A 16,527-nucleotide genomic window follows, 5' to 3' on the forward strand; every position below is an offset into this window, starting at 1 on the left:
TTCAGATGTAAACTGAGACCCTATTTACCGACAGCGGCGAGAAGAGCCCAAGCTGAGAGGCTCCGCCTACTTCCGTCCCTGGGCTCGGGTACTACTCGTCTTGGGAAGGCGGAAAGAACGGAAGCATCTTCGGCTATTTTCGCTGATTTCCGGAAATTGCCGTGGGGTGCCTCAGCGGGGGCGGGGAGTTTTCCGGAAACTGCCGATTTTCAGCCCTCGGGTACTCCCGGACGATGGTCCGGAAACGTCCGTTCGCTGCCCTGAAGTTGAACTTCGGGTTTCTCCGGAAGGAGGCGGAACTGACCGACCGTGCAAGGGGCTGGGCCCGCCGTTTCGGTTCTTTCCGGAAGGAGGCGGGAGCTGGCGCTAGTGAGGGAGGGCGAGTCGAGTATTTCCGTGAGGCGGCGGCAGGTTGCAGGGGGGCTGGTGTTTCCGGAACCGGCGGAAACTGTCTCTGGCGGGCGGCTCGGATGTTTCCGGATGGGGGCGGAAATGGCCGAAGGCCGGCGGCGGCGGCCATGTTGGGAGCCGCTGCTGTGAGAGGGTGAGATGCGCTGAGGGGAGCCGGATCTCGGGGCGGAGAAGGCGGCTTGGCCGGGGGCATTCGGCCTCCGGATTTTAGCCCCGGCTCCGCGCAGCCTTCGCCTACGCGCACGCCCGGTTCCCGCGCCTCATCCCAGGGTTCGCCTGAGCCATCGGGCCGGGCTCCCCTCACCGCGGCCCGGCGGAGACCCATGTCCGAGCCCGGGCGCCCTCCGGCTCCCTGAGTCCCCCCTTCCCCCGGGGCTCCCCCATGGTGGTGGCTTGGCCGCCCCCCAGCGGTGTGAGGAGAGCCCCGGCCTGAGCCCCAGGAACTGCCAGAGCCGCTGGCCAAGGGGGGCCAAGATGTCGAGCAGCGGCCGGAGCCCCCTCCCCACCGTGAATGAGAGAGACACGGAGCAGGTAGGGGGCTGGGGGCTTCCTACCCCGCGGGCGGGCGGGATTCCATGTTATACTGAGGGGAGGGCATGCTGGGGGGGCAGGAGAGGGGTTCCCTGCACCGTATGGGGTACATGGAGCAGGCAGTGGGTAATATGCCGTCTCCTATAGATCTCTACCCTATGCTTCCTGTGTTAAATGAGGCGTGGGAGCCTACCTCTTCTCCATAGATCGATAAGCACCCTTCCTGCGTCCTTACGTATCCACCTAGCCCTCCCTGTGCTGGGGGATGTGGAGCAGGAAGGCAGGAGGCTCCTACAAAATCCCCTATATGTGGCTACATATCCACCACCTAGGAGCTCCCTACATGTCTCTCATACTCTGCCGTTCCATGGTGAACGGAACGGAAGGGAGGTGGTGCGGGTCAGAGATAACCCCGTATGTGTACCCATGCCCCCGGTACTTCATCACTAACTGCTGTCCCTGGTGAATGAGATATGGAGACAGGTAAGGGAGAGACTATTAAGGTCTGTGCACAGATCTATAGACCCCTGTGTATGTTGCTAATTCCCCCACTCTAGAATGGGTGCAGGGACACTTGTAGAGAGCCCTGTAGTGCGCCCATGGTGAAAGAGAGGCATGCTGCAGGAATGAGAGCGCTCTCTCTAGTTCTTATACCCAAAGGCCAATGAGTGATGATGCAGGAGTGGCTCTGTGCCCCCTTAATGGCCCACTCTCAACCCAATCTCCCTGAAATGGGAAGGAGAGGGCTGTGGATTGATTTATCCCCTATGGTGTGTATGAGCAGTTTGGAGCAGGGAGCATTTCCATCTCTTCTTCCTCTCTCACATGTTAATTGCCTCATCGATCCATGATGAATGATGGGGGCTTTGACTGAGAAAGGGAAATGGCCCCCTGCTCTGAATCTCCTTGCCTTCTCTGCTGTTCCATATTACATCTAGTCCTTCCTTGGGATCTTCCATTCCTGAGAAACCCACTTCCATGCTCACTCAGTATTTCCCTATGTGCTTATTAGGCCTCAGACCCAAAGGGTTACACCTGTCTCAAGTGCCTCATTCATTTGTTGCAGTTCAAGATGCTTTGTGAGGTGATGGTGGTTTGCTCTTTCAGGCGTGTGTTTGTGAGAGGTGACAACTAGTGAGCAAATCCACCCCGCCCCCCAGCTGAATTTAGGAAACCGCTCATAAGAATGCACCAATCTAACCTCTTTTTCCCCACCGGGTCTTTGTGAGTTTAGACCTGCTGTAGATGGGAGCTTCCCACAATCAGTGATTTTATTTTTTTTTTGAGTTGATTTGTGTAGAAAAGAAGGGGCTGGTTGTGCAGCCAGGGTCCTTTCAGGTGTTCTGTTTAATTGCATAAGGAGAATCAAAAAGTAGTTTTTTACCTTCTTTGTAAAGAGTTTTCTTTCAAGAGTACATACAGTTGAAGCAGGTTGTATAATAGCAGAGGGTAATTCATTGCTTTGTGTTATACTTGACTTTTTTTTTTTTTTTTTTAAACAAGGAGAGGATCTGTTTGAACGTGATCCATTAAGGGAGAGGTGGGGTGCTGCTCTTCTGGGCTGGTTCCCATGAGGTGCTGAGAATCATAGCAAGTCACACAGGGTTTTGTCCTGCAAACTGGTTTAATGGGTAGGATAACTACCTGCCCACACATGCTGCATTAGATAGACTGCCTGGTCACCCTCTTGCCAGGCCTGAAAGGTCTTGGGCTTCTGTCCTAATAACAGCCTTCACTCTGTGAAGTCTGATTCATTCTCAGTGGTGGATGCACTGTAGCAGCCATGTGCTTCTTAATCTTCCCCATACCTTTGTCCAAAAAAAAGATGTTTAAAAAATGGGCTTCCCTTCCAGTCCAGAGGCCACTATGTGGTTGTGTCCCCCTGCTAATGAAGCACAGGGAGGTGTGGAATTGTGTACGGTACATACACTTGTGCATTATGTGGCCAAGAGGGCTGTAGCTGAACCCTTTGACTACTAATCCATGCCTTATATCAGTGGAGTTCCAACAGGGAGGAGGTTGGACGTGGTCTCCCTGTGTGCCCTGGTGCTCCTTAGAATTAATAGACTTTTCTTCATAGGTGCCTTTAAAGGAGCAGGAATGCGACTTCAAAATGGGGAGAGGCTCCCTCTGTTTCTATTAACTGGTCTCATAACATTCATTCATTTTGTGTTCTTAACAATTTCTTCAAAATAACTAAATTTGGCTGACATTTAAGCATGATTGCTCTAAAGCTGTTTCCATGATCTCTCTTCAGCTGCCTCAACTTTAAATTGATGAAGCATAAAAATAAAGCTTCTGCTTCCCTTATCTCTGTGTGTATGACTGGATAATGAGAATTCAGATCTCTGACTCTGACATTTTGGACTATCTCTCAATTATCTAGGCTTCTTTAGCTATGTCCTTCCCTGTTTTCTTGGGGAGGGGGGTTGCAAGTAGACTATTGTGGTGCATAATAAAGAGAGGCAAAAACAGAACATAATTCAAAGCCAAGGTTTCAGTCATCTACTTCCGTTAAAATTGGAGGACTGGAGAGTTGGCAGGAATCTGAATTATCAATAAAATAAGAATTTATCTCTGGCGGTGTTAAGAAGAGGTTGTGGAAACGTGTCAGAGAACTGAAACCAAGGAAGGCGAACTATGGTGCATCTCCATCTCTTGCTGCTTTTTCACTTTGGTGTCGTCTTGTGCTTTTAAAAAGATAACAGCATCAGAGTCAGGGTAGGGGGTTTGTATGGAATCCTTTTCCATGCAGCTCTGCCAACTCTGCTAAGTCCTGACCTGCAGACTTGCTTGTACCGTTTCCACCCTTGGTTTGTCTTGAGCAGAGAACTATCAGCTGTCCTAAACTGATCATCTAAACTGAAGAGCAATGCCTCGCCAAAATTCACTTTGTTGTGTGGTGGTGGCTTTTTGTGATCAAAACTGAGGTTGGCCTTATCTGAAAAACTGTTTTTAGGTGGAAAATTTAGCTTGAGCACCTCTTGCTTTCAAGGTAGAGTCAACTATTTTGAGGTTAAAAACAGGAAGTGTTGTAATTTCTGTTATCTAGAACATTGTGGATGAGTATTTCAGGCGTCTGGACCATCAAAACTGACACAGAAATTTTTACTTTGAGGATGAAAGAGACATGTGCGGCTCAGTATTACACTGTTTCCTCTAACACAAACTCCCTTTTCTCAGAGTCTTTGTCCACCCTCACCCTCCACATGAATTGGCTAACTCTCTCAATTATCCAAATGCCTTTGCTGTCCCAGAAACATTTCAGTTAAACAGGGGTTGCACTGTATTACCTTTGACCAGGCTGTTTTCACATCCTACTTGATGAAATCGTGTGCGTCCTTTAACCCTCTCAATGCACCCACTGACAGAGAATGCAGCCCTACTGCAGGGATTTCAGTAATCTCCCGGGAAGTGCATCTTACATGTATACCTACATCGGTTGGAATTAACAATATTTTAAAATATGTAGCAGCATAGCGTGGCGGATGCAGAAAATTGTGAAATCTTTGGCTTTTATTGCCTGTTTCTTGAATGAGGATGTCTGGTCCTATCCGTGATGTTTTACAGCTTAAACATGTTCCTTCTGCACTTTTTTCCACATGCTAATAGTGCAGAAGTCCAGCTTCTGAGACCCAGAGTCACCTCCGTATGTGATGTACTTCCCATTTCTCTCTGCCTTAAGTTTTATTCTTCAGGATGGCTTCCCAACTGGGGAAGTCCAACTTCCAGGATTATATTATCTGCAAGGAGGTATTAAAACCCAACAGACCAAAGTGCCACTGTAAGGCTGATGATGAGCTAAGTGGAAATACTGTGATTGGTACTGCCTGGCTCTCATGAGTGGGAAAGGCCTAACTCAGTGTTTCTCAACCTTTTGATGCTGGTGACTCCTTTTGGATTTAAAAAGAAAAAGGGAAAAAAGCATTACTTCCTGCTAGAAAAAATTGTGAACCTCCCCCTCCACACACACACCCACTCGCCCAGCCATTAAGCTCCGAGCTATGGGCATAAGCCCCATGGTGAAACATGTAAAATAGCTTTGTGGGGCCCCTTTGACATGGGGCCTCAGGCAGTTGCCCTGCTTCCTATCCCCTAATGCCAGCTCTGCTTGTAACCCTCCCTAACCCTGTCTCTGGACCCCCAGGCTGAGAAACACTGGCCTAATTGCTACTTCCCAGCAGAGGAGGCAGTGTTTGGATTCCAAGGCTGCTGATGCTCTGTGTGTGTGTGTGTATGTAGTTGCTGTTTTTTCTTAATTAGGAGATCCAAGCTATGGTGATTTCCCATGGTGTGAGGTGAGCGTAAGTTGTGAAGTTAACTGCAGCCCAGACTCCTATTGATGTATGGCCCCAAGGCATGCTAGTTGCTTCACAGTCATGTAGGAAGACAGGTTCTTGCCCCAAAGTAGAGCCCTGCAAATCTGTGGATATCGGTTTTATATCTGGGGATATCTGCAGACCATGTTTACGGATTGATGTGCTTGCACATTTTGTATCCGTGCAGGGCTCTACTCCAAAGAGCTTGCAGTTACCCTTAATTAGGCTGTGTCTGCACTGTCACTTTCAGCGCTAAAACTGTAGTTGTTCAGGGGTGTGGAGAAACCCCCCACCCCCACCCCCACCCCCGTGTGACAAAAGTTTTAGCATTGAAAAGTACCAGTATAGACAGCACTTTATCGCCGGGAGCGCAGTTTGGGGTGGATTTTTTTTTTAATTGCCAGGAGAGCTCTCCCCTGGTGATAGTGTGTCTACAATGCCCACGTCACAGTGCTGCCACACTGTAACATGGGCAGTGTAGGCATACCCTTAGTGGTGTAACTTTTTTTTTTGACAGTTAAACTGGTTCAAATGCTAATATGGGTTATACCGGTATAAAGATGCCTTATACTGATATAACTTTCTTCACTGGAAGGGGAATAAGGCATCTTTATGGTGATATAACTGTACCCATGCTAAACTATACCAGTATTCTAGTGTAGACACAGCCAGAGAGTCAGTAGACAAGTGAGGCATAGAACCCAGGAGTCTTGTGCTAACTATTAGACACACTACCTACTACGTGTGTCAAGCAAAACTGATATTTTTCCTACTGTTTCTCAATTCCTGCTGGGAGCTATATCTGCAGATGTCTTTCTTCAGCTGGCCTTTTTCTAATACGCTATTGCTATTTTTTTCTCTCCCCTTATTATCCCTGACATTTCATGTGATAAATTCTTGGGGACAGAAACAAGTGCAACTTCCTTATGAACCCCAACTGTCTTGTTTCCTCCTTTTATGAAGAAATGTAATGGGTAAAATATCCTGTTACTTAAGTCACATGACAGGGGGGAGTCCCAGCTGCAGAGCTTTATTCTGGGCTATTAAATCAGCCTTTACTCCCTACTTGGAGGCTAAAGAGTAGGGTAATGCTTGCTCGACCGGTTAGGCTGGTCTTTGTAAGAGCTGATGTCCCTGTACCAGTTGGTACTCAATGGTGATTTGTGCTTGGTAGACGGGAACTTCCTGTACCAGCAGTGACTACAAATAAAGCCAATCGTGAAGAACGTCGGAGCAGCACCTAACAAATATCCTGCCTTTCCCCAGTGCCATGTCTCTGTTTTACAGACATTAGTTAGTTAAGCCATGTGACCTGCTTGTGAGGAAGGGATATACCACTATAGTCTTTTGCAGATGGCTGAACTGAAGCAGAGACAAGATTGCTTTGTGGGCTGAGACTCTGGAGATGTAGGTTTGATTGCTGGTTCTGTCACAAGCTATGTAAGGTGCTTATATGGCCCCTGTTACTATAGTATCTAGCACCTCACAACACTCCAATAAGGGGGGTATTATCCTCAGTTGACAGATGGAGAGCTGAAGCACAGAGACTGAGAGTGCCTGTGTGACCTTAGGCAGGTCAGTAACTAAGCAGGGAGTTGAACCCAGTCTCTTGGGTCCCAGGCTCGCACCATAGCCACTGAACCATCCTTCCTTTCTGCTAACCCTCTGACACTGGGCAAGTCACAGCATTTATGTGACTCAGTTTCCCCACTGTCTGCACAGCACTTAGTACTATAGGCCTCTGATCTCAGTTGTAGCCTCTGGGTGCTACTATAATGCAGATGATAAAGCATAAAGATGTTATCTGGCTTGTACAATATTCTGACAAGCATTTATAAGTTGTCTATCTCTGTAATATCAAGTTCCATTTGACTTGGCTCAGAACACTGGTTCCTCAGCTGTGTCCCATGGCATGTCCACTAGCAGTCGGTGAGAATCAGTGTGTTGCATGGTGCTCCCTCTCTTTGCTGAAAGAAGATAAGAGCATGTTAAATATTTCCCTAATATGAGACTTCCGTGTCGGCAGTTGCCATGGAGTTGCTGAGATATTTGAGACTGGGAAGGAGATCTTTGTGATGCCCATGAGACAAAAATGGTATGGTCCATTTCCCCTCCCCCCCCTTCAAAATAAGTTTGAAACTGTTTGATTTAGATTAAGCGCAGTAACTTATTCCAAGTATAGGGAGCAAACATACCAGAAATACCACCCAAACTCTCTAATTACCACAGCCTCACACTGGAAGACAGATCATTGTAGCAGGTGAGTGGAAAAAGCTGGGAATAGAACCCAGGAGTTCTGAGTCCTGACTCCCAATCCTTTCTGATAACCTTCTGGTTACACTAAGCTGAGAAGGTTGCTCTATATCTCCTCATCTGTGACTCAGATTCTGATTAATGTCAGATAAGCACATTGCTAGTCCTTTTTCATTTTTCAATCTAAAATGAAACTCAAAATATCTGGATACATTTGTTAGGTGAGGGTGGTGGGTTGTACGTGTTTGGCTGTATGAAAGCTAAAAAAAGACTAGGTGTTTCTTAAATGGAAGTGCCCTGAATTGCAAATTAAGCTAGTCATTCTGGTGTTCCCATGGAAAGCATTTCTCTGATGGCATTGTGTTTTCATGAAGTTCCCCCATGGCTGATGCTTAGCTCTGTTTCTTTGAATTTTGCCTTCTTCCCTTGGTAACTTTAACAGCTGAGAGAGAGGAAGAACTCTTGGTTTAGTATGAGATGCTTTGGGTCAAAAGCTCAGTCTTTGAAGCAAGCGGGCTTCCAAGCATTAATGGCACTGTTTTTGGAGTGCTGCATTTCATATTTATCAGGAAACCAAACACTTGCAAACAGCACCAGGTTGTGCAACAGCTGAACTGTGTTGAGGGAAGGAACTCTCATGGCTAAATGTACTTTGAATTGATCTACCTGAACTGGCTGGCTGGCTATTCTGTTTACATGTGCTCTTTTTGTTTAGGAATCGTCTCCTGTACATTATCCATCTTAAACTTCCTTTGCTCTGAGAATGGGGCTGTCATTTGTATGGGACGTTCTGTTACTTTCCCAGTTTGTTTTCCAAGGCTTCTCTGTGTGCTCGTGCCCCCTGGATTGTGTGTCTAGAAAAAAGATCAAACATACGGTTGTTTCTGCAATTGTGAAATGAAATAACCTGAACACTAGCAAAATGGGTTTAAGCTTCCATCAGCACCTGCTTCTTTTGGCTTTAGTACTTGGCCTTCTGGCTAAGAGAGGTGAAAACCTTATCTAGTATCTGTTCTTTAGTTTGAGACTTGGTCTCTGCTGTCACAAGGAGTCATTGAGGCCAGTACCAAAAGAAATTGGGTATTTAAATGGATCTCAGGAATATCCAGGTGTCACAGTTAATTGGAAAACATTCTGTTTTAAGGGATATTAAACCTTATGTTTCAATCTTTCATCATGACTAAGATGACACCTATGTGGGGGACAGGCTAACCGACATCTGTCCACTATCTGGTTCTCATACCTTTCTCTGAAGCATCTGGTGCTAGCTGCTGTTAAAGACAGGATTCTGGGATAGATGGACCTTGGGTATGATCCACTCTGGCAATGTCTTTGATCTTCATAAATCTATCCAAACACAGGCACAGCTTCAACTGGTAGTCTGCTTGAGGTGCAAGCATGGGAATACAGAAAAGGAGTACTGTTACTGATGTAGCAGTGATGTAATGGAAAATGTCGTCCTTCCTGTCTTATTAGGTAGTGTGAGTAGAGCATTGGACTAGGACTCAGGAGACATGGCTCCTCTTCCTGGCTCTGCCCTCGGCCCGCAGGGTGACCTTGGGCAAATCCCTTCCTCTCTCTGTGCCTCAGTTTCCCCAGCTGTAAAATAATGGTGATGATACATCCCAACTTTGTGAAGTGCTTTGTGATCTGCTGATGAAAAGCATTAGTTAAGAGCTGGGTATTATTGTGTGTGTCATAACACTAGTCTGGGAAGATGCAACAACTGTAGTTCCCTTGTAAATTGCTGGAGCAATTACAATTGACTGAGGCTTCTGTGGAAATGAGAGCCTAGGTTCCTAGGTTGGGCAATATAGACAATTTGCAATTCAAGGCACTTCTATTTAAGAAACACCTAGTGTGGTGTGTCTTATGGTGTGGTACCATTATGAAGCTTTTTGTTAAGGTTTGTCTCATTGGCTTCAGAGTTCTGCAGACAGTGTATTGGCTGTGTCTAAAAGAGGCTGTGTTACTAGGAATTCACAAACTAAAGCAACTTGCCCTGCAAACTACCATTGAACCAAGAAACTCCAAAATCACTGCCGGATACTTACCTGGCCCCCTAATATGTAAGTGCTTCACCATCTTTACTATATTTATCTTCACAATAGCAGGGCAGTGCTATTAGCACAGCAGTATAAGTGGGGAAACAGAGGCACAGACACTAATGGATTTGCCCAGGGTCACACAGAAAGTTTGCAGTCAAGCAGAGTACTTGAACTGAGGTCTCACAAGTCCTAGGCTGGTACTTTAATCACTGGCCCATATTTCCCCCTCGTGCTGGTCCTTCCTGCGAGTGGCCCTTGTATTCATACCTGCTGCAACTTCATCCTTGTGGCCATCGAGTTCTTGCTGATCATATAAGTGAAGCTCTGCATTGAGTTGGAAGGGTTTTTTCTGCAGATTGTTAGCAATAAAAAGCCAGTTCCACTGAGTTTGAAGCAATACATCCATTCCATTTTGGAATCCCAACTGAGTGAGACAGAAAAGCCCTATTAGAGTACATCACCCATATCCCTCCTCCATCACTTTGAGATACCAGGGGTGGGATCGATCTCTGAAATATATATATATTCCAGTGCTCTGCCCTATCCTAGTTTCCAACTATTGGAGCTTCAATTGCTTCCCTTGTGTTCCCATTCCACAGTTCTATACTTGCTATGGGGCAAGATGGCTCCTGTGAACCTCCATGTCCACTAGAGCTGATTTCACCCAGGTAGTTGGCCATAGTTCAGTGTCTTTAAAGAAGAGATTTTTGAACTGACTTGTTAAACCAACTGGGCTAAAGACTTGTATTCTGATAGCAATAATCCCCTTCCTGTCTTGGGAACAACTGCTGCTCTGAGCAGCTACTGCTGTAGTCCCCAGTGGAAGTCTGAGAATGTACACTGTTGCTATTTTAAGGCCTAAAAGCACATTGCCTGTCTCTTCCCTGTAGCCAGGTAGGTTTGTTTGCAAAATGTTTTCAGTAGCTCCCTTCCCTTCAGAGGAACTGTTCTGGCTGGCAGAAATTATCTCAACAGCTTCTCTGTAGCCTGTCTCTTTACCCTGCCTGGCACCATCTGAGTGTCTGAAGAGGAATAGGAGGCCTTCAAGAGCACTTGTTCTTTTGAGTGACGAAACCTCAGATGGTTGAAGTCCCAAATCAAAATGTAAAGGCCTACCTAGAGTTTTGTGAATTTCAGTTTCCCTGGTAAATCCTGGATTTAAAAGCCAGAAGGGATCACTGTCATAACCTAATATGACATCCTGCATAACACAGGCCATAAATCTCACCCAATGATTCCTGCATCCAGCCCATAATTTTTGTTTGAGATAGAGCATAGCTTTTAGAAAGACAGCCAATCCTGATGTAAAGACTTCAAGTAATGGAGACTCCACAGCATCCCTAGGTAAATTAACTGCACATTTTAAAAACTTGCTGGGAATGCATTTTACAGGAAACTGTACTCAGGGGTTTTTAAACTGGGGGTTGGGACCCCTCAGGGGTTCACGAGATTATTACATGGGGTTCACGAGCTGTCAGCCTCCACCCTAACCCTGCTTTGCCTCCAGCATTTAAAATGGTGTTAAATATATATATATAAATTTTAATTGATAAAGGGGGGGTCGCACTCAGAGGCTTGCTGTGTCAAAGGGGTCACCAGTACAAAAGTTTGAGAATCAGTGCTCTACATCCAAACCTTGTGCTGTTTCTTCTGGTTACTTTTGAGTGTTATCAAGTGTTCCAGGCTGGGGACTGGGAGTCAGGACTCCCAGGTCATGTTCCTGGCTCTACCAAGGATTATCTGTTTGATCTTTCTTTTGAGAAGAGAAAGGAAGAAACCTAAGTTAATTTCAGTCCAGTACTCTGTAAAATGGTGGTAAACTAACCTAAAAAGGGAGGAACTTTTAAGCAATTTGAAGATCCTCTTTGGAAGTACTGTAGAATTACAAATTGTTCTAGATTCCACTTTGTATTCTTTATTCATCGTCTGCCTGCATGATTTAGCTCCAGTGGTCTGAATTCTAATCCCAGCTCCGTCACAGATTTATTCACTCCATGGCCTTGAAGAAGTCGATTCCTTGCCTCCCCAACTGTAAAAGGGTGATTATATCTACCTGTCTTGCTGGAGTCTTACATGCTTAATTAGTTAATGATTGTAAAGCACTTTGAAGATTAGACTGCTACATAAGCTCTCACTGTTCTTTGCTATGGGGAAATGTGCTGTCCTGTATGACGCTAGTTTGAATGGGATTCGTGCGTTTCTGGCTGTATGACCAAATCTTTGCTCAGTAATACTTAATATTAGTGTGTATAGTTTGGAGAAGGGATAGTGAGGGTATAAAATTCTTGTTCTTTGTGATACTGCCCACAGTCTAAGTTAGGGGTAGTCAATTATTTTTTGTCACGGTATCGTCAAGGTCCAGACTCTGGAGGAAATAATTATATAAAAAGAAAAAGTAATTAAAAAGATTTTTCGGGTCTGTTCAAAAGCATCTAGCAGTCTGGATTTGGACCGCGGTCTGCCTATTGACTTTTGCTGGTCTAAGTACTTTCAGACATGCAAGAGTGGCCAGTCCCTGTTAGTCACTCAGTCTAAGGGCTGATAAAGGTGTGGGAAGGGGAACAAAAGCAGGGAATTTTATATACACATCATGAAGATCCACTATAATGAAGGAGGTTTAGCTCTTGCGGATAAGTTCTGGAATGTTGAGCCATGCTCAGGGGGCTCAGAGATGACTCTGTGGGGCACATAACGGTAGGAATGTTGGCAGGTGAAGTGGGATGTGAATCTCAATTAGGGAAGGGCTAAGTTACATAAACCTTAAAGGAGGTGACCAAATACCAAGGGATCCAGTGTGGCCTAGTGGATAGAGCGCTGTTCTGGGACTCAGGAAACTTGACTTCTGTTCCTGGCTCTGCCATTGGCCTGAGTGCTGGGGTTACTGTATCAAAAGTATGTGGAGGGATTCAGCAAGGGGAGTGATGTGACCAAATTGACAGACAAGGGAGATGGCTTTAGCAGCTGCCTCTTTGTATTGGCTGGTGAGGGATGATGAGTGTGTCTGTTTCTGCAGTAGTTGAGACAGGACATAAGGTCTTGACCAAGAGATCCAACTGTGGGGATGGAAGGATGAATCTTGGAGCTGATGTGGAGTAGTATATGTATTGGGTGTAAATGCCAAAAGGGAGGGAGGAGTTACTTGAGATTCATAGATTAGCATATATCTTCACTGCAGGTAGCATGAGTGATTGGCATCTAGCTCTGAACACCTGCATTAGACTAGCCCTGGTGTGAGCAGCCACTGCAAAGCCCTATCCCTGTCGCTGTGTTCTCATTGTTGCTACACTTTCTTGTATTTATAGACTCATAGACTCTAGGACTGGAAGGGACCTCGAGAGGTCATCGAGTCCAGTCCCCTGCCCTCATGGCAGGACCAAATACTGTCTAGACCATCCCTGATAGACATTTATCTAACCTACTCTTAAATATCTCCAGAGATGGAGATTCCACAACCTCCCTAGGCAGTTTATTCCAGTGTTTAACTACCCTGACAGTTAGGAACTTTTTCCTAATGTCCAACCTAAATCTCCCTTGCTGCAGTTTAAGCCCATTGCTTCTTGTTCTATCATTAGAGGCTAAGGTGAACAAGTTTTCTCCCTCCTCCTGATGACACCCTTTTAGATACCTGAAAACTGCTATCAGGTCCCCTCTCAGTCTTCTCTTTTCCAAACTAAACAAACCCAATTCCTTCAGCCTTCCTTCATAGGTCATGTTCTCAAGACCTTTCATCATTCTTGTTGCTCTTCTCTGGACCCTCTCCAATTTCTCCACATCTTTCTTGAAATGCGGTGCCCAGAACTGGACACAATACTCCAGTTGAGGCCTAACCAGCGCAGAGTAAAGCGGAAGAATGACTTCTCGTGTCTTGTTTACAACACACCTGTTTATGCATCCCAGAATCACGTTTGCTTTTTTTGCAACAGTATCACACTGTTGACTCATATTAAGCTTGTGGTCCACTATGACCCCTAGATCTCTTTCTGCCATACTTCTACCTAGACAGTCTCTTCCCATTCTGTATGTGTGAAACTGATTGTTCCTTCCTAAGTGGAGCACTTTGCATTTATCTTTATTGAACTTCATCCTGTTTACCTCAGACCATTTCTCCAACTTGTCTAGATCATTTTGAATTTTGACCCTGTCCTCCAAAGCAGTTGCAATCCCTCCCAGTTTGGTATCATCCGCAAACTTAATAAGCGTACTTTCTATGCCAACATCTAAATCGTTGATGAAGATATTGAACAGAACCGGCCCCAAAACAGACCCCTGCGGAACCCCACTTGTTATACCTTTCCAGCAGGATTGGGAGCCATTAACAACTACTCTCTGAGTACAGTTATCCAGCCAGTTATGCACCCACCTTATAGTAGCCCCATCTAAGTTGTACTTTCCTAGCTTATCTATAAGAATATCATGCGAGACCGTATCAAATGCCTTACTAAAGTCTAGGTATATCACATCCACCGCTTCTCCCTTATCCACAAGGCTCGTTATCCTATCAAAGAACGCTATCAGATTGGTTTGACACGATTTGTTCTTTACAAATCCATGCTGGCTATTCCCTATTACCTTACCACCTTCCAAGTGTTTGCAGATGATGCCTTTGATTACCTGCTCCATTATCTTCCCTGGCACAGAAGTTAAACTAACAGGTCTGTAATTTCCTGGGTTGTTTTTATTTCCCTTTTTATAGATGGGCACTATATTTGCCCCCTTCCAGTCTTCTGGAATCTCCCCCGTCTCCCATGATTTCCCAAAGATAATAGCTAGAGGCTCAGATACCTCTTCTATTAACTCCTTGAGTATTCTAGGATGCATTTCATCAGGCCCTGGTGACTTGCAGGCATCTAACTTTTCTAAGTGATTTTTTACTTGCTCTTTCGTTATTTTCTCTTCTAAACCTACCCTCTTCTCGTAAGCATTCACTATACTAGACATTCCTTCAGACTTCTCAGTGACTTTGTCATTAGGACTTCTGGGGGACGTGTCCCGTGGTTCTTTGTGCTGCAGTGAGCTGAGTAGCTCTACGGTTTTCTCCCACTGAATTATGGGAGAACTAGTCAGTCCTCCTGGGCACATGGGGGAACTGAGGGAAGGCATTAGATTACCAGCAGTTAAGTGACTTAGCTTGTGTGCTCACTGCAAAGTGGTCAAGTTACCAGCCTGAAGGAAAAGGGAATCTGGGCTTTAACCAACATGTGTAGCTAGGCCAGCTAGCCCAGGCTGAAAGCGCCACTAACCTCAAGAGAGTGTTTTGTGTATGCAGCGTGGTTGGTGTGACACCCAGAGAAGAGCCTATACTAACTCACAAACCATACCCTTAAAGGTCAAAAGGGATTAGCTTACTCTGTTACCTCTGTTTTGAGCTGAATAACTTATATTTGACCAAAGCATATCATAGGTGGTACAAGAGGGTATTAGAAAGAGTAATGGGATGGAATTTAGCCAGAGAATCACAGAGGGGAGAGAGTTCTCTCCAGGCCATGTCTGGTTGGGAAAGTTATACAGGTTATAGTGGTATAAATTTTCCCTTCCCCTTATTTTGGTGGAAGAATGGCTTTTTTCAGTACATCTTAAACCCCTTCCCAAGTAACATAAGCTAAAACAATAAAAGGCTCTCTGGTACAGGAATAAGAACGTCCACACAAAGATTGTATGTTAAAGACATTCTGATGTAGGTAAGACACTTTTCTGTGCTCAGGCCTTCAATATGTGTGTTGCCCCTTTAACTTATTTTTGATGGATAATTCTCATCCCAGTGAAGGGGGCACTTTTGGACTTTGGGAGATCAGCAGAAATAGTGCAGTGACTACAGGTGCTGTTGGATTCTATTTTCCCAGTCACTGGATTTCTGGCTGGTGAAACAGCAGTGGTGGCAGCAACTCTTGGCAGGCCTTCCAGAGGGAAGGACTGGACAGTACCCCATTATAGACAAGACCCTGGCATTGCTATCCCCTCTTCAGTGTGTGGTGCTTTCTAGTAGCTTGTCATAATGGCTCCTTGTTGCTTTGTTGCCAGCTGAGGGGGACACTAGCAGGCTTCATGTCTCACCAGGAGATGGGTGTTTGAAGGCATGCAAGGTAACAGACTTTGCCAGTTTAGATCTAACTTACATGAGCTAATTCCAGCGAAATATTAGATGTCTTCCTTTTTATTTGGGCAGGTATTGCCATGTACCATCATGGTTCAGGTGAGATCCTACCATTGGCAAATCCCTAGGCATGCATTTGTTACCTTCTTGGCTATGGCATTATTTGATCAGAGCCTAAATTTGTTCGTTTTCAGAGCTTGGTGTGAAGCCAGACCTTTACTGGATGGGTCTAAACTTAAGCCATAGAGAGAAGGATGGCATTGTGGTTAAGGCATGGCACTGAGACCCAGGAGATCTTGATTCAATTCCTGCCCCTGTCCCAGGCCTCTGCGTGGTTTTGAGTTCATCCATCTCTGGGTGTCTCCATTCCCCATCTGTAAAATGTGAATAGTAATTCTTTTGTCTTAGCCCGTGCCCCATACTGTCTGTACATACAGCACCTATCACTTTGGAGTCTTGATCTAGATTGAGACTGCTAGATTCTGCTTTGAAACAAATATTAACTTTTCTGATTCTTTTCTTGACTGGTATGTCGAGGATTCATATTTCTGTGTCCTGCTGGCCAGTAGAGATTGTAAGCTGTTTGGGGCAGAAACCATCTCTCTCCTGTGTTTGCGCAGGGCCTAGCATAGTGGGTTCTGGTCCATAACTGGGACCCTTAGGCCCTACCACAATACTAATCATAGATGAATGTTCACACCTGTTCTAGGGAATACTGGCTATATCTACACTACCACGGTAAGCTGACTGATGCTATGCAACTCCAGCTATGTGAATAACGTAGCTGGAGTCAATGTACCTTAGGTCGAGTTACTGCGGCTGTAGCGTAGACCTGCCCGTAGGTAGTTAAACAGCAGTTTTAAAAACTATTTTT

General features: G+C 45.5%; 1 protein-coding gene across 8 annotated transcripts in view; it reads left to right on the forward strand.

Moving 5' to 3' along the window:
• Positions 1 to 469: 469 nt before the first annotated feature.
• The window catches only part of MARK2 (microtubule affinity regulating kinase 2), a 115,183-nt gene continuing 99,125 nt past the window's right edge, over positions 470 to 16,527 (forward strand). For 6 of the 8 annotated variants that reach the window (XM_030570951.1, XM_030570955.1, XM_030570956.1 and 3 more), the window contains exon 1: positions 470 to 942. In XM_030570951.1, coding sequence (XP_030426811.1) covers positions 886 to 942 — 57 coding nt within the window. In that variant the 5' untranslated portion in view covers positions 470 to 885. The remainder of the gene's footprint in view (positions 943 to 16,527) is intronic. The other 2 variants (XM_030570954.1, XM_030570959.1) reach the window with 1 other exon arrangement.

Source organism: Gopherus evgoodei, chromosome 7 (assembly GCF_007399415.2).
Source record: "Gopherus evgoodei ecotype Sinaloan lineage chromosome 7, rGopEvg1_v1.p, whole genome shotgun sequence".
Taxonomy (NCBI): Eukaryota; Metazoa; Chordata; order Testudines; family Testudinidae; genus Gopherus; species Gopherus evgoodei.